We start from the raw sequence: 26,242 nt of genomic DNA, 5'->3' as shown, positions 1-26,242 counted from the left end.
AAACAGTACGAATAAGTCAACATTGTTTTCTAAAAAACTAAAAATAAAATTTTAACTAAAATCAAGCTCTAAATGCACTACCACCATTCAAGCCACTGCATGTTAGTATTCGTTATTTAGCTTCACTAGTTATTATTAGTAAAACATGGGCGAGTGGGACCAAAAGGCAGCAGTTCACGGGCCTATAAAGAAATCATATCTTACTCCTTCCACCACCACTCCTCACGGCCTCCACTCACCTTGCCACCAAACGGGGTGGAGAATAACCAGTCACATATTATCTAACAAAAACCAAATGCATCGCCCTTTACCCCTCTGGCCTTCGCTATCATCTCTTTTGATATCGCCCTAGAGGTGCTGACTATGAAATAGACTGAGAGAAAAAAAGTTTTACTTTGATTCAAAACATTTTACAAACATGTATTGTTTTCCTATGTAGAGAAATAGAAAGTGTACATCAGCAAAAATACTTTAATTAATGTGACATTTTAATTCACGTGACATATTTCATTAGAATACAATATCTGTTTTCTTATACTGGCATCTATTTAAAATGAGGTTCCAGCATGCCATTCTAGGCTATGTAATTCTGAGAGAGAGATTCCAGAATGGGCTTCCAGCAAGTTCCATAGCAAAAAATAGCACTCATTCATCTCATTCACTACCCCTAGATTGGAAAGGACCATGGGCAACAATCAAAGACAAAGCAGTAATATTATTTAAAACCATTGATTCCCTTTTTGTTTATTCTCATTCTCAGGTATATTCTTATCCTCAGGTATAATTTAATTTGCATATATTTTAAGGGTACGCCGGAAAGCTAGAAACAACATTGTTGTTCAGGCTCTTGTGCAATCTCTTACCTTCTATTGTAACCTTAAATTATAATAAAACTGACCTTAAAATATAGAACACAAATGGTACTTTAATGTGATAGACTAGGAGGGACCTTCCTGTAGAGCAGGTTGATTCACTCAGTAAACATTTATTGAGGCCCTGCTATGGCTGATAGGCAAATAGGAATACTATCCAGTTCTTGTTCTTCAGAACAAGTGGTCGGTGAGGGAGACTGCCAGGTAAACAACCAGCTGTGATTCGAGGCTGAGTGAAAGCTGAAAGATAGAGGAATGAGTGTCACCCTCACAGAGGAGAGAGGGAAGAGAAATTCTGACTGACGCGAGATGGGAAAACTGCAGACAAGTGACTTTTGTGTTGAGCCTTCCAGGTGTGGAGCGACTTTGTTAGGTTTCAAGAGAGGAGCTGGACAGTCCAAGCTGAAGGAAGGACAGGAACAAAGGCAAAGAGGTGTGGGAGGGATGAGGAAGCAGCAACTGGTGAGTGAGGGCTCGGGCTGGGGCTGCTCATGGGGTCTGCAGGAGAGAACATGGAGTCTAAAAACGTTCAGTCAGCCAGGGCTTGGACACCATGCTGAGGGGTGGGCACTGGTGGTGTTGCCCATGAGGAGCCAATGAGAGCTGGGGGGGTGGGGGAGCTGGGCAGAATAACATGATCTATTTGTGATTTAGAAAAGCGCTCTGATAGCAGTAAGAAGGATGGATTAAAGTGTGTGGTGGCAGGGAGACCAGTTGAGAGGCCATGGTGTTGTCCAGGTGAGAGATGAGGAACATCAAAATTAGGATAGAGATAGAGAGGAGAGAAAGACAACACTGGAAAGGTAGAGGGATGAAACATGGTGACTGACTGGAGGAGGGATGGGGACACTGTGGAGTTAAAGACTCAGATCTTTAGCCAGAAAGATAATTCCCCCATACATCCAGTTAAAGGGCTTTGACCCCAAAACCAAAGAATTATCAATAGAGAGAAAAGAGAAGAAAAATTTTCTGGAGGCATCCTCTAGTCTGAATCATATTAATAAATTGATTAATTTACTTAAGAAATATTTCTAAGGGCAGTATGGTAGGCATAGGAGATACAAACAAGAAAAACATGATTCTTGCCCTCAAGAAGACTGACGGTTTAAATCTTGAGAAAGAAGAACAGAGCTGGAGGAATCATGCTCCCTGACTTCAGACTATACTACCAAGCTACAGTAATCAAAACGATATGTGCTGCCACAAAAACAGATACATAGATCAATGGAACAGAATAGAATCCAGAAGTAAACCTACACACCTATGGTCAATTAATCTATGACAAAGGAGACAAGAATATACAATGAAAAAAACTCTCTTCAATAAGTGGTGTTGAGAAAATTGGACAGCTACATGTAAAAGGATAAAATTAGAACATTCTCTAACACATATACAAAATGGACTAAAGACCTAAATATAAGACCAGAAACTACAAAACTCCTAGAGGGAAACATAGGCAGAACACTTTGATGTAAATCATAGCAATATTTTTTTTTGTATTTGTCTCCTAAAGCAAAGGAAATAAAAGCAAAAATAAACAAATGGGACCTAATTAAACGTAAACGCTTTTGCATAGCAAAGGAAACCATCAATAAAATAAAAAGACAACCTACTGAATGGGAGAAGATACTTGCAAATGATATGACTGATAAGGGATTAATATCCAAAATATATAAACAGCTGATGCAACTCAACATCAAAAAAACAAACAACCGGGCTTCCCTGGTGGCACAGTCGTTGAGAGTCCGCCTGCCAATGCAGGGGACACGGGTTTGTGCCCTGGTCCAGGAAGGTCCCACATGCTGCGGAGTGGCTGGGCCCGTGAGCCGTGGCCGCTGGGCCTGCACATCCGGAGCCTGTGCTCTGCAACGGGAGAGGCCACAACAGTGAGAGGCTCGCGTACCGCAAAAGAAAAAAAAAAAAACATTAAAAAAATGGGCAGAAGACCTGAACAGATATTTTCCGAAGAAGATATACAGATGGCCAACAGGCACATGAAAAGATGCTCAGCATCACTAATCATCAGACAAATGCAAAGCAAAATCACACCTGTCAGAATGGCCATCATCAAAAAGAACCAAAATAACAAATGTTGGCGAGGATGTGGAGAAAAGGGAACAGTTGTACACTGTTGATGGGAATGTAAATCAGTGCAGCCATTGTGGAAACCAGTATGAAGATTTCTCAAAAATCTAAAAATAGAACTACCATATAACCAAGCAATTCCACTCCTGGGTATATTTCTGAAAAAAACAAAAACACTAATTTGAAAAGATGCATGCACCCCAATATTCATAGCAATGTTATTTACACTTGCTGAGATATGGAGGCAACCCAAGTGTCCATCAGGAGATGAATGGATAAAGAAGATGTGGTATATATATGTGTGTGTGTGTGTTTGTGTATACATGGTGTAGGTGTATATATATGTGGTACATATGCGTGTGTATACATGGTGTGGCATATATACATGTGGTATATGTGTGTGTGTGTGTACACATGGTATGGTGTATATACATGTGGTATATGTGTGTGTGTTTGTGTATACATGGTGTGGTTATATATATGCAGTATATGAGTGTGTGTGTGTGTATACATGGTGTTCTGTATATATATGTGGTATATATATGTATGTGTGTTTGTGTATACATGTGTGGTGTATATATAGGTGGTATGTGTGTTTGTGTATATACATGGTGTCGTATATATATATGTGGTATATATATGTTTGTGTGTGTATACATGGTGCGGTGTATATATATATGTGGTATATATGTGTGTGTGTGTATACATGGTATGGTGTATATATATGTGGTATGTGTGTGTGTGTGTATACATGGTGTGGTGTATATATATGTAGTATATATATATGTGTGTTTGTGTATACATGGTGTGGCATATATATATGTGGGGGGGGTGTGTGTGTGTACACATGGTGTGGTGTATATATGTGTGTGTATACACACTCACACACGCACACAATGAAATACTACTTGGCCTTAAGAAAGAATGAAATTTTGCCATTTTCAACAATATGGATGGACTTGGAGGGCATTATGCTAAGTGAAATTACTCAGACAGAGAAAGACAAATACTGTGTGATATCACTTATATGTGGAATCTAAAAAAGTACAACAGACTAGTGAATATAATAAAAAAGAAAGACTCACAGATAGAACAAGCAGGTGGTTGCCTGTGGGGAGAGGGAAGTGGGGAGGCAAAATATAGGGGTAGAGGATTAAGAGGTACAAACTATGAAGTATAAAATAAGCTACAAGGATATACCGTACAACACAGGGAATATAGCCAATAGTTTATAATAAATATAAATGGAGTATAAAAAAAGATTGACAGTTTAGTGAAAATACAATTACATTAAACTGTGGTAAATGCTGTATAGAGATAAATAAAAGATAATTATATGAGCATATTAGTGTCCTGTTGCTGCTCTAACAAATTACCACAAACTTAGTGGCCTAAAACAACACAGATTTATTTTCTTACAGTTCTGGAGGCCAGATTTCACCAAGCTGAAGCTGTGGCAAGCCCACACTCCCTCAGAAGACTCTAGGGGAGAAGTCATGTCACTGCCTTTTCCAGTTTCTAGTGGCCACCTGTATTCCTTACCTTGTGACCTCCTTCTCCACCTTCAAAGCCAGTGGCATAGCAACTTCTCTATCTGACTCAGCTTCCCTCTACTTCTGTCACATAGCCTTCTGTCTATAATCAAATTTCTCTCTTATAGGATACTTGTGATTACATTTAGAAGATTTGTAATGCAAGAGAAGAAGCAGATTTGGGAGGGGGTTGGAGGACCTTAGGCAAGGAGGGAAGTTTTTATCTAAGAAAATGTATATTCTGAGAATTAAACAATTTGCCTACAAGCAGAAATCAATCAAGTAACAACTTGTATTACTAAATTTTATCCGCATATCCTTAGAACAGAATCTAAGGATGTTAAGGAAAAGTAAGTACATAATTACACTGAAGTTTTTTTTTTTCATCTGGCCTGGAGCCCTAAACTGTCAATGCTGCAGAGTTGTAGCAATCATTTTCTAACCCAACAGTTCTCACCCTACTTTTTTCCACTACCACACGCCCAGCTGATGATGGGAGCACACTCCTTTTGGTTCATCCCAAGCTCACCCATTCTAATTGACCTTTTCTCTCCCCCATTACAAGAGTATGTTAGAATAAATTACGAGTTATTTATCAGGATAACTAAACCAATTCTTTTAATTAAATAATTTTATAATGTGAAACTAGCTACTGTCAGGCAACCCCCAGGACTGATAGCAACACATCGTCACAATACCAAGTGAGAACCACTGATTCGGTCCCTAATCCACCCAAGACCATTGCAGCCAGAGCAGTGACACGAACGTCACCGAGCTCATTAGGGCAGTTCACACTGAGCCTGGTCTTGTGATTTTCAGTCGATTGCTGCTTCTAGTACCACATCCGTCTCCATTTCTTCTCTAAAGACTACTTCCACCTCATTTTACCATCCAGGAGGACTAAGGCTCATAGAAACAACAAAATCTTTTTTTTTTCTTTCATTTTTTTAAGTTATATTTTTTCAAGTTTCACCCATCTTGAATACCATCGAGTTTCTTTGCCGTTACAGCCTCACCAGATCTTCCCTGCTCTCTCTCCATCCTTTGTGCTCCCATGCATTTAGCCTGCACTGCACACTTTAAAATTGTATTATATCCTGCACTGTCTTGTCCTCTCATTTCCTCACGTGTGCACGTCCCGTCTCCTGTCTAGATTTGTGAGGTTCTTGTAGAATTTTGCATCTCAACACTCAAAAACAAGAGGGTGATGTATGGTACGGAAGTTAAACTGCTGAAGTGTTCAGAACAGAGATGTCTGCTGTTTTATTTGACAAGACTACAATCTCCCCACTCTGCACTGCAGAGATCTTGTTATGTATTCCACAGTTGTTCTGCATGTAAAGATGGGAAAGAGAATGTTGCTTTTAGCTTCAGAAACAATATATTGGCTCCCATAAACTAAGGGGAAACTAATAACCTTTACATTCTCATGCTCCTAAAACCTAGAGTGATGGCATTGGTGATTCTTGTTCCTTTCCCCTAGAAGTCTGTTTTATCATTGTTTCCTAGATATGGAGTTTTTTTCACTTGTTTCCTTGAAATGTTGTGTCCTGGTGCTTTAGCTTTCTGCTATCTTGATCTTCTGTAGTACAGCAGATATTTCTGATCAGAATCTGTGTAACTGAGGCTAGATATGAACAGGACTCTTCAAATTGTATATCCAACACAGCTATGTAAAATCCCCAAGGGACTTACTGTTCAATAATATTGGTGAGCTGTTTCTTCACATTTTAGTAAAGCCTGGCTAGTGCCCCAAAAGGCTATAAATACAATTTGATTGTTTTAGTGGTTTTCTTTCCAGCTGAATTAATTTATTTCCATCTTAGAGGCCCCGCTATTCAGGATTCTGATTTTATTTTTTAAAGACAGGGTTAGAATAGGAGATGAGTAAGGCAAAAAATCAGAAACAGTGGGAGAAAGAATTCTCAATGTGAGAACCCATTCTGCTGCTCAATCAATACGTAACCTGTGCTAAATAACTTTGGCAGGATGCCAATCCACAAAATAAACCATAAAATGAGATAGAATATTCCAGTGCCTAACGTGTTTCTCAGGCAAACAGCATTAAATTGAGGCATGGTCCTTCTTAATATTATACGTTTAGCTCATATATGATAATTATGAAATAAAATGCTTTTTTAGCCTATTATGCACCCAGTATTGGTCAAACACTGTCAGGCAGGCCAGACTGCAGGCCGCAAAATATTCTGATAATGCAGGGGAATAACACTTCGCCTAAATGAGTAGGGAACTGGGTTTGCATACAATTTTAACACAGACACTAGGTTTTACGCCGAATGCAGGTAAAGTGTGTTATGGGCACATAGAAGACAGGCACCTAACCCAGCCTGGGGGCATTGGAGGAGACGCAGAGAAGGACTGGTAACTGATGGACAAGTAAAATCAGACTGTGAAGAAAAGAGATGCTTCAGACAAAGGGAACTGCATGCGCAGTCATAAAGACAAAGGTGTAGGGAACCTCGGGGAAATGACCAATAGTGTAGCAGGAGTAGAAGTAGAAAGTTTAAGGCAGACAGGTCGAAGCTAAAATTCCAAGCAGGTCAACCAAAAACAGATCATGAAGGGCCTTATCCCATAAACATCTGGTCAGGGGGAGAAAGCATAACCCTCTGAATTCTGAGGAAGGGAGAAACTATGCAACCTTGAAACTATTGTGTTGGCCAGAAAGTTCGTTCGGGTTTTTGTACGATGTTACAGAAAAACCTGAACGAACTTTTTGGCCAACCCAATATTATAGAGCCATAGAAAGTATGTGAAAATATCTGGTCAATGGTAAAATACCAATCACAGTACTATCTGTACAGCAACAGGACAAAAATCACGAATTGTTTTTTTAAGACAGAAGAACACACACACAAGATGAGCTATAATACCTACCACTGCCATCTTGAAACACTTCGATCACACTACTTCTATGGTCTTTAAGCTGTCGTAAAGCCTTCAGAACTTTATCGAGAAGGCAACCACTGAAGGATTTTAAGCAACAGAGCAAGAAGATCGGATTTATGTTTCTAGAAGATTACAATGACATTGTTGAGAAGGCTGAATTCAAGGCAAGCCAGACTGAGGGCAACGAACTATTCTGATACTGCAGAGGAATGATGCTGAGGGCCTGAACTTTGTTGGTGGAAGTAGCATAGAGACATTTAACAGACAGGATCAACAGAATTTGCTCTCCAATTGGATAGAGGGATGAGGGAGAAGACAACTTCCAGGACCACTCCATCTAAGTCTCTGACTTGGGCCACTAGATGAATGAGGGGAGCATAGGTTAAAAAACAGAGCAGAAGGTTAATTTGGTGGGTAGGAAAGAGAAAGATGATTTCATCTGAGGACATCTTGAGCTTCCAGAGCCTCTGAGGCAAGCAGATGGAGATGTGCAGAAAGCCAGAGATAGAGATTCAAGTCACTGACTCTTACTAGATGTCCACTTGCCTACTCAGGAATATTGCTCCAGGACTTTTCCCATCTCTTTTGTTCTGTTGTCTTTTGGGCCGGTTGGGTGTGGTGTTTGTTTCCCTACTGGACTTTTTCCCAGCAGCAGAATAGCATGCCATTACTCCTCTCGTCTGAGAAACTCCTTCTCGTCTCCACTTCTTCCACCAGCTACTGCCCCATGTCTTTGTTCCTATTTGCAGGGTTCTCATCCTCCCCTCCTTAAACTCACTACAGGCAGTGTTATACTCGCATCAAATCCCACATGGCTAAATCCAGTGGTCAAATCTTGATCTCACCTTACTTGATTTCTAAGCTGCTTTGACAAAGTGGATCACGATTTTTCTCTTTTTTTTATATAAATTTATTTATTTTATTTGTTTATTTTTGGCCATGTTGGGTTTTCGTTGCTGCGCGCAGGCTCTCTCTAGTTGCGCGAGTGGGGGCTACTCTTCACTGCAGTGCCCGGGCTTCTCACTGCGGTGGCTTCTCTTGTGGCAGAACACAGGCTCTATCTAGGTGCACGGTCTTCGGTAGTTGTGGCACGTGGGCTCAGTAGTTGTGGCTTGCGGGCTCTAGAGCGCAGGCTCAGTAGTTGTGGCGCACTGGCTAAGTTGCTCTGCGGCATGTGGAATCTTCCCAGACCAGGGCTGGAACCCGTGTCCCCTGCATTGGCAGGCGGATTCCTAACCACTGTGCCACCAGGGAAGCCCAAGATTTATTTTTCAATACATGTAGTTTCACTTGGCCTCCAGAATAGAAAACTCTCTTCCAAACTCATTGGTTTCCTGGTCATTTTTTTCAGTCTATTTTTTTTCCGGGGGTGTGGAGTGGGGTCCTCTTCTTCCCCCTGAACTTTGATCACTGGAATGCCCAGGGGTCAGTCTTGGACCTTTTCTCTTCTCTATCTACATTCATTCCTTAAGAGAGCTCATCCTCTACCATACGCTTCTGACTCCTAAATGTCTATTTTTAGCCCAAAACATTCTTCCAATCTCCTGTATATAACATCTACTTGCCATCTCCACTGGTGTATCTAACAGACACCTCAAACTCAAAATGTCCAAAACTGAACACCTGATCTTTACTCTGCCAGACCTGTTCTTCCTACAGCCACTTCTCAATTCCGCTGATGGCAGCTCCCACCTTCCCATCACCCCGGCCTAAAACCACGGGAACATCTTTAACTCCTCTCTTTCTCGTATACCTTTTCTAATCCATTAGGAAATCTTTTTGTTTTTACCTTTAGAATAGCTCCAGATTCCAGCCATCCTGACCACCTCCTATTACTACCTCCCTGGTCCCAGCTACTGTCATCTCTCACCCCAGTAACTAGTCTCACGGTTCCTACCCTCGCACACATCCTCCCCATAACACACCGTCTGTCCATCTCCTCAGCCAGAATGAACCTCTGAAATATGTCAGATGATGTCAACCCTCAGCTCCAAATGCTGCAGTGGCTCCCCACTTTACTCACCCATACAGGACATAAAATAGCCTATAAAACTTCACATGATCTGGGCCCCCATTGACTGTCTGACCTCATCGTTTCTACCCTCCCCCTCAACACTTGGTTCCTTCCACACTGGCCAGGAACACCCCAGGGCCAGCTGTGCAGCCTCTGCACTGGCTGCTCCCTCTGCCCAAAACACTCTTCCCCAGACGCTTCGGCTGACTCCCTGTGTTCTTCAAGTCTGCTCAGAAGTCAGTCTCTGGGGCTTCCCTGGTGGCGCAGTGGTTGAGAGTCCGCCTGCCGATGCAGGGGACATGGGTTCGTGCCCCGGTCCGGGAAGATCCCACATGCCGTGGAGCGGCTGGGCCCGTGAGCCATGGCTGCTGGGCCTGCGCGTCCAGAGCCTGTGCTCCGCAACGGGAGAGGCCACAACAGTGAGAGGCCCGCGTACCGCAAAAAAAAAAAAAAAAAAAAAAAAAAAAGTCAGTCTCTGAGAATAACCCTCACCACTATCTCTATAAATGCAACTCACCTCCCTGATATTTACTATATCCTCTGCCTTTTTCTCTTTTCCACAGCACTTTTCTACTGCACAGAGCAATTACCTATTCACTGTGTTGTTTATTATCTCCCCACCAACACCATCAGCACCATTAGAATGTAAGCTCTATAAGGCAGAAAACTTTGTTTTATTCATTGACCTATCCCAGTTTGTGGGCATGGTAAATACTTGCTGAATGAATGAAAGTATTAATACCTACGTAGTAGCTGAAGAAGCCATATTCATTGAAGAGAGAGATCACTGAAGAAAATGGACTAAGGGCAGAACAACTGGGTGCTGCTTCTTTTAAGGGACGGACAGAGGTAGAGAAACCCATAAAGAGGACTAATAAGGAAAGAAAAAAGTTGTTGGAACTAAAACATAAGGGGTCAGTGTGTCAGAAGCCAAGGGAGGAGACTATTTCAAGCTCTGTGAGAAAACAGGTAAGATCGGACACCTGGTCCTCCTGAAACCTCGGAAACCATGGCACTTTTTCCTTCTTTGCTGGCCAGTCTACACCTTTTCTGGCTCCGTGCATTCTCCACACACCTCTGCTCTCCCTGCACGTTCCTCAAAACCTTCCTGTTATAAACAGTCCTCTCCAGTTGCAAATATCTCTCCCTTCTTTGAAAGAAACCTCACCAGCACACAGTTACAGTTTTTATACAGTCTAAGAGGAAATTTAATGGCCCTTTTCTGCTATGACTTGTTAAAAGCTTACTCATAAAGCTATCACTCTGTATTTTGTTAGGGACGAGGGAGGATTTGTACTCATGTGCATAAACAATTTGGGGTTTATCACCATACATAAAAATGTTTTAAGTACACCATTTCCTTTCTGAAACTGTTCAACATTTATTAAAGTATAACTTAGGGAAAGCTCAGAGTTTCAGATTTGAAATTATTCAAGAAATGCTTAGGTAATAGAATGTTCTCACGGACCAACAGGCTTTTTGAAGATATTCTGTTGTTGTTATTGTTGCCCTTGTAAGTCCTCAGCCTTCCATGGACATGAACTGGAGTTTAGTTGTCTACTCAAAGACCTAAATTCAATGAAATAGTCCAATGTGCAAGCATCTCCCCTGAGCAGGGTCAGCTCCACTTACTCATTCAACAACATTTAAAGCATAGCAAGGGTGTACATTTTTCTAAGTACTGGGAATAATAAGGCATGACCCCTGTCCTAGAGGAATTCACCCTCTAAAGGAGGGGTGAGTCTATATAAATAAATAACTATAGTACAACATAAGTGCTACCGGATTTACAGCCAGACATAGTCATCTGTAGAATGATTCTGTATTCTAAACCCTGCTGCTCTTCCCATCCTATATTAGATCTGTACCACCTATGTGAGTAAGGGATGTTATAAAAACCTCGGCTCTACCCAGAGAAGATCTAGTGAGGATGATGTGGGCAAGGCAAGTGCCTCAGGTCAAGAGTAGTGTCTCACTGTGGCTCTGTAGTCAGGGATACAAGGCACTCACCACCCGCATCTCCATCTACAGCCCCAATTGCTCCCCACTCCAGAAAGGAACAATAGCTCTGGCTCTGTTTTCAGTACCAAATATTTATCCCTCCTGCTACTCAGTCTTGAAAAAGAAAACCATTAAGTTTTGTTTTTCTTCCCTCATAAAGGATAAAAGAGAGCAATCCTTACCCACTGTTAGTTGAAAAACAAGTAAGTCTCCAGCCTCTACAACATCAGGAGTAGCTTAGAAATAGTTACAATCTACAGAAAGAATGGAAAATGAGAATACTAAAGGATTATATGCCTTCTTTCTTGACAGTTTGAACAAAACAAGTAATTTATCTTTAGCAACTTAGAATGTTAGTTAGAAGAGGGTCTGATTTTCTAAGGAAATGTCAACTAAGCTGTCACTCATTATCCCAAATATGATATTATCTTTAAGAATAAAGTTATCAGAAAACTATTTATATATGTAAATAACATAAATATTTTATATAAAATTTTCTCAATGGGTCACATTTTCATTCTGACAGCACATAAGCTTCCAAAATGAAGTTTATAAAGAGATAGTTTGGGCAACTAATTCCCAGCTAGATCTGATGGAGTCAGAGGTGGAAGACAGGAAGGGGGAGGATAGGAGGAGCTCTCATGGTATCATGAAATGACTTCTACCATCACACCCTGAGAGGACCATTTGAAAAATAGTTACTAATTCCAGCCACTGTGGAAAACCTATGGAGGTTTCTCAAAAAACTAAAAACAGAACTACCATATGACCCAAAAATTCCACTCCTGGATATATATCTGAAAAAGAAACAAAAACACTTATTTGAAGAGACCTGCACCCAGTGTTCATAGCAGCATTATTTACAACTGCCAAGATATGGAAGCAACCTAAGTGTCTGTCCATCAGCAGATGAATAGATGAAGAAGATGTGGTATAAATATACATCGGAATATTCCGCAGCCATAAAAATAATGAAATTTTGCCATTTTCAGCAACATGGATGGACTTAGAGGGCACTGTGATAAGTGAAATAAGTCAGAGTAGTACAAATACTGTATGATTATCACTTATATGTAGAATCTAAAAAGTACAGAAAACTAGTGAATATAACAAAACAGAAGCAGACTCACAGATATAGAGAAAAAACTACTGGTTACCAGTGGAGAAGGGGTGAGGGGCAATAAAGAGGTGGGGGAGTGGGAGGTACAAACTATTGGGTGTAAGATAGGTTCAGGGATGTACTGTACAACATGGGGAATAGAGCAATATTTAGTAATAACTAAATGGAAAGTAACCCTTAAAAATTGTATAAAAATTTTTTAAATATTTTTAAATAAAAATTATTTAAAAAAAGAAATAGTTACCAATTCATAATAATAATAGCAACAACAGGGGGGATCTTCAAGATGGCAGAGTAAGACGTGGATCACCTTCCTCCCCACAAATACATCAGAAATACATCTACACGTGGAACAACTCCTACAGAACACCTACTGAACGCTGGCAGAAGACCTCAGACTTCCCAAAAGATAAATATATATTTTTCCTTTTTCTCTTTTTGTGAGTGTGTATGTGTATGCTTCTTTGTGTGATTTTGTCTGTATAGCTTTGCTTTTACCATTTGTCCTAGGGTTCTCTCTGTACATTTTTTATTACTTTATAATTGCTTTTTATTTTTAATAATTTTTTATTTTAATAACTTTATTTTATTATTATTTTTTCTTTCTTTTTCTCTCCCTTTTCTTCTGAGCCATGTGGCTGACAGGGTCTTGGTGCTCTGGCCAGTGTCATTCCTGTGCCTCTGAGGTGGGAGAGCTGAACTCAGGACATTGGTCCACCAGATACCTCCCAGCTCCATGTAATATCAAACAGTGAAAGCTCTCCCAGAGACCTCCATCTCAATGCTAAGACCCAGTTCCACTCAACGACCAGCAAGCTACGGTGCTGGACACCCTATGCCAAACAACTAGCAAGATAGGAACACAGCCCCACCCATCATCAGAGAGGCTGCCTAAAATCATAATAAGGTCACAGATACCCCAGAACACATGACCAGATGCAGTCCTGCCCACCATAAAGACAAGATCCAGCCTCATCCACCAGAACACAGGCACCAGTACCCTCCACCAGGAAACCTACATAACCCACTGAAGCAACCTTACCCACTGAGGAGAGACACCAAAAACAATGGGAACTACAAACGTGCAGCCTGTGAAAAGGAGACCCCAAACACAGTAAGTTCAGCAAAATGAGAAGACAGAGAAACACACAGCAGATGAAGGAGCAAGGTAAAAACCCATCAGACCAAACAAATGAAGAGGAAATAGTCTACATGAAAAAGAATTCAGAGTAATGATAGTAAAGATGATCAAAAATCTTGGAAATAGAATGGAGAAAATACAAGAAACATTTAACAAGGACTTAAAAGAACTAAAGAGCAAACAAACAATGATAAAAAACACAATAAATGAAATTAAAAATTCTCCAGAAGGAATCAATAGCAGATAACTGAGGCAGAAGAACAGATAAGTGACCTGGAAGACAGAATGGTGGAATTCACTGCTGCAGAACACAATAAAGAAAAAAGAATGAAAAGAAATGAAGACAGACTAAGAGACCTCTGGGACAACATTAAACACACCAACATTCAAATTATAGGGGTCCCAGAAAAAGAAGAGAAAAAGAAAGGGACTGACAAAATATTTGAGGAGATTATAGTTGAAAACTTCCCTAATATGGGAAAGGAAATAGTCAATCACGTCCAAGAAGCACAGAGAGTCCCATACAGGATAAATCCAAGGAGAAACACACCAAGAAAATACTAATCAAACTACCAAAATTAAATACAAAAAATATATATTAAAAGCAGCAAGGGAAAAACAACAAATAACATACAAGGGAATCCCCATAAGGTTAACAGCTGATCTTTCAGCAGAAACTCTGCAAGCCAGAAGGGACTGGCAGGACATATTTAAAGTGATGAAAGGGAAAAACCTACAACCAAGATTACTCTACCCAGCAAGGATCTCATTCAGACCCGACAGAAAATTAAAACCTTTACAGGCCAGCAAAAGCTAAGAGAATTCACTACCACCAAACCAGCTTTACAACAAATGCTAAAGGAACTTCTCTAGGCAGGAAAAACAAGAAAAGGAAAAGACCTACAATAACAAACCCAAAACAATTAAGAAAATGGTAATAGGAACATACATATCAATACTTACCTTAAATGGAAATGGATTAAATGCTCCAACCAAAAGACAGACTGGCTGAATGGATACAAAAACAAGACCTGTATACATGCTGCCAACAAGAGACCCACTTCAGACCTAGGGACACATACAGACTGAAAGTGAGGGGATGGAAAAAGACATTCCATGCAAATGGAAATCAAAAGGAAGCTGGAATAGCAATTTTCATATCAGAAAAAATAGATTTTAAAATAAAGACTATTACAAGAGACAAAGAAGGACACTACATAATGATCAAGGAATCAATCCAAGATGAAGATATAATACTTGTAAATATTTATGCACCCAACATAGGAGCACCTCAGTACACAAGGCAAACGCTAACAGCCATAAAGGGGGAAATCGTCAGTAACAAAATCATAGCAGGGGACTTTAACACCCCACTTTCACCAATGGACAGATCATCCAAAATGAAAATAAATATGGAAACACAAGCTATAAATGATAAATTAAACAAGATGCACTTAGTTGATATGTATAGGACATTCCATCCAAAAACAACAGAATACACTTTCTTCTCAAGTGCTCATGGAACATATTCCAGGATAGATCATATCTTGGGTCACAAATCAAGCCTTGGTAAATTTAAGAAAACTGAAATCATATCAAGTATCTTTTTAGACCACAATGCTATCAGACTAGATACCAACTACAGGAAAAAAAATCTGTAAAAAATACAAACACATGGAGGCTAAACAATACACTACTAAATAACCAAGAGATCACTGAAAAAATCAAAGAGGAAATCAAAAAATGCCTAGAAACAAATGACAATGAAAACACGACCACCCAAAACCTATGGGATGCAGCAAAAGCAGTTGAAGAGGGAAGTTTATAGCAATACAATCCTACCTCAAGAAACAATAAACATTTCAAATAAACAACCTAACCTTACACCTAAAGCAATTAGAGAAAGAAGAACAAAAACCCCCCAAAGTTAGCAGAAGGAAAGAAATCATAAAGATCAGTTCAGAAATAAATGAAAAAGAAATGAAGGAAACAACAGCAAAGTTCAATAAAACTAAAAGTTGGTTATTTGAGAAGATAAACAAAATTGATGAACCATTATTTGAGAAGATAAACAAAATTGATGAACCATTAGCCAAGATAAAAAAGGGAGAAGACTCAAGTCAACAGAATTAGAAATGAAAAAGGAGAAGCAACAACTGACCCTGTAGAAATACAAAAGATCATAAGAGATTACTACAAGCAACCATATGCCAATAAAATGGACAACCTGGAAGAAAAGGACAAATTCTTAGAAAATCACAACCTTCTGAGACTGAACCAGGAAGAAATAGAAAATATAAACAGACCAATCACAAGCAGTGAAATTGAGACTGTGATTAAAAATCTTCCAACAAACAAAAGCCCAGGACCAGATAGATTCAGAGGCGAATTCTATGAAACATTTGGAGAAGAGCTAACACCTATCCTTCTCAAACTCTTCCAAAATATAGCAGAGGGAGGAACACTCCCAAATTCATTCTATGAGGCCACCATCACCCTGATACCAAAACCAAACAAAGATGTCACAAAAAGGAAAACTACAGGCCAATATCACTAATGAACATAGATGCAAAAATCCTCAACAAAATAGTAGCAAACAGACTCCAATAGCACATTAAAAGGATCATACAGGTCTCCCCTGGTGGCACAGTGGTTGAGAGTCCACCTGCTGATGCAGGGGACACGGGTTCATGCCCTGGTCCGGGAAGATCCCACATGCTGCAGAGCGACTGGGCCCGTGAGCCATGGCCGCTGAGCCTGCACATCCAGAGCCTGTGCTCCGCAACAGAAGAGGCCACAACAGTGAGAGGCCCACGTACCACAAAAAAAAAAAAAAGGATCATACACCATGATCAAGTGGGTTTATCCCAGGAATGCAAGAATTCCTCAATATATGCAAATCAATCAATGTGATAAACCATATTAACAAACTGAATGAGAAAAACCGTATGATCATTTCAGTAGACACCGAAAAAGCTTTTGGCAAAATTCAACACCCATTTACGATAAAAACCCTCCAGAAAGTAGGCATAGAGGAAACTTACCTCAACATAATAAAGGCCATATATGAGAAACCCACAGCCAACATCATTCTCAATGGTGAAAAACTGAATCCATATCCACTAACATCAGGAACAAGACAAGGTTGTCCACTCTCATCACTATTGTTCAACATAGTTTTGGAAGTTTTAGCCATAGCAATCAGAGAAGAAAAAGAAATACAAATCAGAAAAGAAGAAGTAAAGCTGTCACTGTTTGCAGAGGACATGATACTATACATAGAGAATCCTAAAGAAGCTACCTGAAAACTACTAGAGTTATTCAACGAATTTGGTGAAGTAGCAGGATACAAAATTAGTGCACAGAAATCTCTTGCATTCCTATACACTAATGATGAAAAATCTGAAAGAGAAATTAAGGAAACACTCTGATTTACCACTGCAGCAAAAAGAATAAAATACCTAGGAATAAACCTACCTAAGGAGGCAAAAGACCTGTATGCAGAAAACTATAAGACACTGATGAAAGAAATTAAAGATGATACAAACGGACAGAGAGATATACCATGTTCTTGGATTGGAAGAATCAACATTGTGAAAATGACTATACTACCCAAAGCAATCTACAGATTCAATGCAATCCCTATCAAACTACCAATGGCATCTTTCACAGAATTAGAACAAAAAATTTTACAATTTATATGGAAACACAAAAGACCCTGAATAGCCAAAGGCAATCTTGAGAAAGAAAAATGGAACTGGAGGAATCAGGCTTCCAGATTTCAGACTATACTACAAAGCTACTATAATCAAAACAGTTTGGTACTGGCACAAAAACAGAAATATAGATCAATGGAACAGGATAGAAAACCCAGAGATAAACCCACGCACATGTGGTCACCTTATTTTTGATAAAGGAGGCAAGAATATACAGTGGAGAAAAGACAGCCTCTTCAATAAGTGGTGCTGGGAAAACTGGACAGCTACATGTAAAAGAATGAAATTAGAACACTCCCTAACACCATACACAAAAATAAACTCAAAATGGATTAAAGACCTAAATGTAAGGCCAGACACTATCAAACTCTTAGAGGAAAATATAGGCTGAACACTCTATGACATAAATCATAGCAAGATCCTTTTTGACCCACCTCCTAGAGAAATGAAAATAAAAACAAAAGTAAACAAATGGGACCTAGTGAAACTTAAAAGCTTTTTCACAGCAAAGGAAACCATAAACAAGATGAAAAGGCAACCCTCAGAATGGGAGAAAATATTTGCAAATGAAGCAACTGACAAAAGATTAATCTCCAAAATATACAAGCAGCTCATGCAGCTCAATATCAAAAAAACAAACAACCCAATCTAAAAATGGGCAGAAGACCTAAATACACATTTCTCCAAAGAAGATATACAGATTGCCAACAAACACATGAAAGGATACTCAACATCACTAATCATCAGAGAAATGCAAATCAAAACTACAATGAGGCATCACCTCACACCGCTCAGAATTGCCATCATGAAAAAATCTATGAACAATAAATGCTGGAGAGGGTGTGCGGAAAAGGGAACCCTCTTGCACTGTTGGTGGGAATGTAAATTGATACAGCCACTATGGGGAACAGTATGGAGGGTCCTTAAAAAACTAAAAATAGCACTACCATATGACCCAGCAATCCCACTACTGGGCATATACCCTGAGAAAACCATAATTCAAAAAGAGTCATGTACCACAATGTTCATTGCAGCTCTACTTACAGTAGCCAGGACATGGAAGCAACCTAAGTGTCCATCGACAGATGAATGGATAAAGAAGATGTGGCACATATATACAATGGAATATTACTCAACCATAAAAAGAAATGAAATTGAGTTATTTGCAGTGAGGTGGATGGATGGATGGACCTAGAATCTGTCGTACAGAGTGAAGTAATTCAGAAAGAGAAAAACAAATACTGTATGTTAACACACATATATGGAATCTAAAAAAAAAAAAAAGGTTCTTAAGAACCTAGGGGCAGGACAGGAATAAAGATGCAGACGTAGAGAATGGACTTGAGGACAGGGGGTGTGGGAAAGGTAAGCTGGGATGAAGTGAGAGAGTGGCATGGACATATATACATTACCAAATGTAAAATAGCTAGCTAGTGGGAAGCAGCCACATAGCACAGGGAGATCAGCTCGGTGCTTTGTGACCGCCTAGAGGAATGGGATAGGGAGGGTGTGAGGGAGATGCAAGAGAGAGGAGATATGGGGACATATGTATATTTATAGCTGATTCACTTTGTTATACAGCAGAAACTAACACACCATTGTAAAGCAATTATACTCCAATAAAGATGTTTAAAATAATAATAATACCAACAATAAAGAAGGCACACTAAAGAAAAAATGATAAAATATTAATGAAGAACATAAAACGCCATCTGAGCAAATGGAATGGTGTAACATGTCCTTGGATTGGGTGACACAGTATAATAATATCCTCCCCAAATCAGTATTAAGTTTAATGCAATTCCAATTAGAATCTCAACAGGGTTTTTCATTTGTTTTCTGTTTTGGGGAATTGATAAAATGATCATAAACTTTATACGGAAAAGTAAATAGACCCTAAAAACCAATAAAACTGGAAGAAGAATACTAGTAAGGGGAACTTGTCTGATATCAAGCATACCTTAATGCTGCTATAGATTGATAGGGTGACAGTATGGAAATAGACAAATAGACCAGCAGAACAGAGAATCCAGGAATAGATCTACAAATGCAGTTGACTCTAATATATGACCAAGATGGTGTTTCAATTCAGTGGGAAAATGATAGAATATTTAATAAATGATGCTGATAGAATTGGCTATCACTATAGAAAAACTGAAGGTATAACTAGGTTACATAGGTAAAAAAATAAATCCAAAAAAAAAATCCAGAAGGATTAAAGACTTAGATGAAAAAGAACAAAATAAAATGATAACATTCTTAGAAGAAAACCTATAAATAACCTCTAATCCTTTAGAATAGGGGAAACTTTCTTCACCAAGAGAGGAAACCCAAAGGCATTGAAAAAGACATAGTAATTACATAAAATTTAAAATGTCTTGAGGTTATGGGGAGGGGGAAGGGTAAACGGTGACAAAGCGATAAAGAGGCATGGACATATATACACTACCAAACGTAAGGTAAATAGCTAGTGGGAAGCAGCCTCATAGCACAGGGAGATCAGCTCGGTGCTTTGTGACCGCCTGGAGGGGTGGGATAGGGAGGGTGGGAGGGAGGGAGACGCAAGCGGGAAGAGATATGGGAATATATGTATGTATATAACTGATTCATTTTGTTGTGAAGGTGAAGCTAACATACCATTGTAAAGCAATTATACTCCAATAAAGATGTTAAAAAAAATTTTTAATGTCTAAAATGATAAGTTATAATAAAAAATTCAATAGAAAAATTATAAATATGAGAATAAAATGCAATGCAGATGACAAACATCTATACAAAGCTCTTTTATACATGGGTAAGAAAAAAGATAAACAGCCCAAGAGAGAATAACATGAGCTAAGGACATGATTAAGCAATTCAGAGAGGAGTCCAATCCAGTGAACCTACGAACCAATGCTCAAACATACTTGTAGTAGGAAGGCAAATTAAATTTTGCCAGCAAACTGGCAAAAATCAAAAGGTGATACACGTTCAGGGTATTGTTGGCAGGTATTGAGGAGAAATGGTACTCTTCTACATTACTTGGGGGAGTGTAAACAGTAACAAACTTAGTAAACAATTTGGCACAACTTATGAGAATTAAAAATAAAATCCTTTTAAAACCTTTACATTTTGTATGATGTGAAATTTAAAACCTCTAAGTGAAAAAAAATTGAAAAAATAACCAATGAAAATATGCCACAATAACTATGACATCTTTCACTCTCACATTTCAATAAGAGTTCAGCTAGGTATAAAAGTCTAGACTCATTTCCTTTTTTCAAAAGTACTTTGGAAATATTACTCTAGTGTTGCTATTTAAAACGTCAGATGTGAATCTAATTCTCATTCCTTTATAGATGGCCTGCTTCTTTCTCTCTGGAATTGGTTCGTTCCTAAATTTCACTTTACTGTGTCAAAGTGTTGCTATTTTCCCTTTTCTCTCTCGTGTTGGTACCCATTCAATCTTTCTTTAATCGTGGCACAATGTCAGTTAGCAGTTCTTCAAATATTTAATTTCTCTTTTAGAACCCTTATTAATCAGATGTTGACAATTATTCTATTTTTCACACCCTTTAATTTTTTTTTCTTTGTTCCAATTCTTTGTCTCTTCTAATGCCTTCTGGGAACATTTCAAAACCCACTCCATCTCATTAATTCACTCATCCACTGTATTCACTCAACCCATGAATTAAGTTTTTTATTTCCATTATATCTCATTGGTTCTTTTTTATAACCTCTTGTCCCTGTTTAATGTTTCCAGTGCCCTCCTATATGCCCTTGAGAATATTTATTAGGATTATTGTGAGTTCTGTTTCTCTGGCTCATTACTTCTGCTCCCGCTGGAATTAGCTGCTCTATTTGTGATCTCTCCTTTCCAGTGCTTTACATCAATGTTCCTCAAATGTCTCTTTTTCCTATTCCTTCAGGAGTATCAGCTACAGTTTTTATATTAAGTTCTGAGTTCTATCCATATCCCACTTGCTTTTGAGGCATCTCCAGAATTAGACTCAAAGGAGGAAAACCACAATTGCTGCAAGTTCCCCCATCTACACTCTCCTATGGCATAAATGAGATTTAACATACTCAAGAATTAGCCTGATCTTAGTTGTCTTTTCATTTTCAGAAGTATTAGACTATGTCACAGACTCACCAAACATTTTCCATGTGTTTATGGAAAGAGTTACAGTGTTCCAGGGGTATGGGAGAGATCGTAAGGACTCAGAATGGCAAGTAACTGAAAAATGTCATTATTTCCAAAATTTCTTGGAACTTAATACTGTGATTGTTATAGTGAATCTTATTTTCCTTCCTCCCCTTCATAGACCTGTATACATTTTTAATTTGAAAATTATTAAAATTGTGTTTTGAGGACTTAACTGAACTGACCCCTAAGATAACTGGAGAGGCCTCGGGTTTCACAAAGCCAGTTTGTATATAGCTGATCTAAAAATATAATAGAAATTGGTATGGCATGTTCGGTGGAATTATTTCAGTCTTACCTCCCTGTTCTTGATATATCAGTATTTGTATCTTACCAGACATCTGTACAGAGGTCTAGCCTTTTCTTTGGATCTGACATTCATTTATTCAACAAATATTTGTTGAACACTTGCCATACTTGTTCTAGTTGTCAGGTGCCCAGCAGGAAAAACACAGCCCCTGACTTCTCAGAGCATTAGAATCTAACAAAGAATCCAGATTGAATGTAGGCTCTGTTAGAGCAAGGATTTCTTCCTATGTTGTCTTCCACTGTATCCCAGGCACCCAGATTAGTGTAAATATTGGTTGCATGTTAAATGAGTAAATTTTGACACTAATTACAAGCGTGTTGAGTGTTATGGTGGGAAAGTGCAAGTGTCATGGAGTGTATAAACAGGAGGCCTTTCCTGCTCTGGGGGGATCACGTAGAATTAGTCCTCCAACTGATAGAGCCCTCCCTTTAGAGTGGTTTATGCAGGCTTAAACAAGCAGCACCTAGTTTCTATTCAGGCTGCCCTCCCATTATGCATGGAGGCCTGAACTGTCTTGGATTTTTCAGTATTGATTTCTTTAAATGAGAAGTTAGAGGAACTGCTTAATAATACCGTGTGTTTACAGAAATAAAAGAAAAATCAGTTTAACAATGCCGATTTGTGTTTCTTGCTTCTTGCCTGCCCACCCCTTCACCCCATTTTCTTTTCTAATTTGCAGATGAAGGAGCTTCCATGCACCCTTGTGATGATACGTACTGTGGACCTTTCCCAGAATCTGAGCCGGAAGTGAAAGCTGTAGCGAACTTCCTCCGAAAACACAAGAAGCACATAAGGGCTTACCTCTCTTTTCACGCATATGCTCAGATGTTGCTGTATCCCTATTCTTACAAATACGCAACAATCCCCAATTTTAGCTGTGTGGTAAGTACTTGAAGCTGGATATGTGTGTCAGGCTTCATCCTTTTCTAATGCTAAGATGGTTCTATGTGGTAATGATAATAGCAAACACATTGTGTTTGTTCTAATTAGCATTTCATATATACATAATCTCACTTATTTTTCATAATCTATTCAGTAACAACTATTATCCACATTTTACAGATGAGGAAACTGAAACTTAAAGATGTTAAGTCATTATACTAAGAACACAGAGCTCCTAAGTGTCATAGCCAGGAGTCACCCCACATCTAGCTCCAGCATTGTTGCTTTTAACCACTGTGCACGCTGCTTCTCCAATGCAATCATTTCAAACATATTTACATTCTTACCACAGGTTATTTGGAAAATGTCAGGATGGCGGTGATTAGATTACAGCTTCGGTCACATATGCAGGGCTGTAATTAACTTTACTGAGTAAACAACTGTGCGTAAATTATGGTCTGACTCATTAATTAAAAGCAAGTTTTAATTTATAAACGCTATTTGCTTAACGCTACTAAGTCTCTGGGCCTGCATCTGACAAATTAGTGCTAAGAATGAACAGCCTTTCAGGCATGAGATTACCTGAAAGTGAAAGAGCAGAGTTCCTTCCTCACCTCATCTCAGAAACCCAACAAGCTATCCACGATAGGGACTAATTCCCCAGTAAAGTGAGTCTGCTTCAGAGCCTATATCATCTGAAGGCCTATGAAGTTCAAGACCAGGCCAAACTAATACATAGTGTTAGAAGCAAGGAAGAGGGAGGGAGGAGTGATTGGGACGGCGCACAGGCGGGCTTTGGGGCTGCTGTTGATTTTCTATTCCTTGGCTGGATGCTGGTTCTGGATGACTGCATGCAACTTGTGATCATTCATTGAACTATAAACTTAAAATCTGTATACTCTTCTGTATGTATTTTAGGCTTGAATTTAAAAGCTTTTATAAAAAAGAAGCATCCTCTCTCTCCCTATACCTCAGACTCCAAATCCTGCACCAGTTGCTTGGGGTTGCAGGAATTCCTGATCTCGATGGCCAGGACCTGGGAAGAATTTGGAACGTGAGGTCGGAAGGTGGCCTGGGGGAAGGCTTGCGTTCTGTCCAAAAGAGGAACTTTGTTCTTAGCATTTCATGCAAGAATTCCGAGCAAATTCTCTCTCTTGAGAAATACTGTAAAGGTGGGAGCGATATTTGATAGTGCTATTCTTCAGCTCCTTGGTGGGTCAAATAGGCTTCTCATTCTTGGGTGTTATTGACCTGGCAACCTAACCACCTTGTACCAAAATGTTTCTATACGCGAATGTTCAGCCTTTTCTAAATTGGACACAGCGTCTGTTTGTATCCTCACAACAGATTATATAGAATATGTAATATATTAAAACTACCACATGAGGGCTTCCCTGGTGGCGCAGTGGTTGAGAGTCCGCCTGCCGATGCAGGGGACGCAGGTTCGTGCCCCGGTCTGGGAGGATCCCACATGCCGCGGAGCGGCTGGGCCCGTGAGCCATGGCCGCTGAGCCTGCGCGTCCGGAGCCTGTGCTCCGCAACGGGAGAGGCCACAGCGGTGGGAGGCCCGCGTACCGCAAAAAAAACCAAAACAAAACAAACAAAAAAAAACTACCACATGAGAATATTCTCCATATTTTGAATTTATCTTCCCATCAGGAGTTATTTTCCTTGTGTCTTGGATTGGAGAATGTGGTATAAAGAGTGGATCAGTGGTTCACAACCAATGATGAATTTCCCTCCCAAGGGACACTGACAGTGTTGGAGACATTTTTTGATGGCCACAACAGGGGTGGGGGATGTTATTGGCATCTAGTGGGTAGAGGCCAAGGATGCTGTGAAACATCCTACATTGCACAGGACAGCCTTCCACAGCAAAGAATGATTTAGTCCAAACTGTCAGTGGTGACCCCATTGAGAAATCCTGTTAGCGGGTTGCAGATAAGCTAAATCGTTAAAACTAAGATTACAGTTCTCAGATAATAGATGTCTCTGAATGTTAACCAGTAGCCATTTAAGTTCTGTTCAACTTGTTCAAAAACATTCCATCAATATGTAGGAGTCTGTGTTTCTGCTAAGATATTTCGGTCACTAAGTTGCTTTAAATATAAAAATATTTAAATAAAACATATACTCCTTACTTAGCTGAGGTCCAATAAGGGAGACCTGGGTCCTTCTGGTTGAATGGAAAAAAGAAGGAATGGACAAAAGGAAGAATCACTTAAACTCTTTTAAATAGGTACCATCCTGGAAAATTTTCTTAGAAAATTTTATGAAGCTTCTACTCTTCGAGGAAGGATCATATCTCAACCTCTTATCAACGTGCACCTGCACGTCAGTGGCAGAAGTCCAGTGAGCCCAAAAGGCTAAAACTATGCATACATTTTGCGAAAATAGGCAGAGTGGTTATCTTTCTTTTTCCTCGGTAGAATATTTTTCTTGGGTTTAGTCATCTGAAATAATGAGGAACAAAGGTCTCCTCACCAGCAGAATGCAGTAATCTTCTAAATGTAGAAATTTCTGCCCTTGCCATGGAATATCACTGAGGCCATTGGAGAAGATGTTAAAAATCTTAGCACATTCTCCATTAAGAGACCTCATTATGGTGTTTACATTCCTTTCTTGTCGGCTCCTGCAAGGAGAATGTCGTCATCAGTGAGATCAATGAATGAATGTCTGCCAGGTTCTGGAGCCTGGTTCCTGAATAGCCACTCTGTGTGGCATTTGCTGCCAATGCGGCTTTCTGCTTCCCTGAGGTGAGTGAGGACAGCAGGCTGAAGCCAGGTCCAGCACACAGTACCACGTCGCCCGGAGTGCTTCAACTGATGGATTAAATTATTCACAGGCACCTGGAAATGGGAGAGTTGTATACTGGTTTCAACACACTTCTTTTCCTCTCACTGGTCATACAATACTTCTCTAACTCCTTGCTGAAACTAGTGCTTTTATACCATTTGGAAATGTTTTCAAGGGTAGTCCGTATCATTCTCGTTCATCTTAGAATATTCACCGTTTAGTATTTTGAAGGTGTTTATTTTTCCTGCTTTTTGGCATTGCTAGGAAGTTCCACCTCAGAATTTCTACATCTTAGCCGCACCTGGCTGAGCTCTGCCACAAGCCTGTGTAACCTTAGAAGTCACGAAGCAGTCTCAAAGTGTTTCCATTCCCACAAGGGATAAACACACAGAGCAAGAGGAGTCGTTCTTACTGAATTAAAGCGTTTCTGAACTGATCCAAATGGGTTTTAAATACCTTGAACCGGGCCGCCACTTAAAGATGTATGCACTCAAAGATCAATGAGATTAATGGGATACTGTTGCAGATCTCTGCTTATTCAACATTCATGCAAGAAACAGTGATTAAGTGTCTGTTATATACAGGCACGTTGCTAAATACTATATGTGTAGCTATGAGCAAAACTGACTTGGGCCCTGCCAAGCATTTTGTAATTTATAGAAATGGGTGTCTCTGAACTA

At 39.5% G+C, this 26,242-nt stretch overlaps 1 protein-coding gene across 1 annotated transcript in view; it reads left to right on the top strand.

The window, feature by feature from the left end:
* The window catches only part of CPA6 (carboxypeptidase A6), a 260,891-nt gene that overhangs the window by 230,791 nt on the left and 3,858 nt on the right, over nucleotides 1–26,242 (top strand). The window contains exon 9 of the mRNA XM_060128192.1: nucleotides 22,564–22,766. Coding sequence (XP_059984175.1) covers nucleotides 22,564–22,766 — 203 coding nt within the window. The remainder of the gene's footprint in view (nucleotides 1–22,563; nucleotides 22,767–26,242) is intronic.

This window comes from Lagenorhynchus albirostris, chromosome 17, assembly GCF_949774975.1.
Source record: "Lagenorhynchus albirostris chromosome 17, mLagAlb1.1, whole genome shotgun sequence".
Taxonomy (NCBI): Eukaryota; Metazoa; Chordata; class Mammalia; order Artiodactyla; family Delphinidae; genus Lagenorhynchus; species Lagenorhynchus albirostris.
This window is presented reverse-complemented; position numbering and strand designations above follow the sequence as displayed.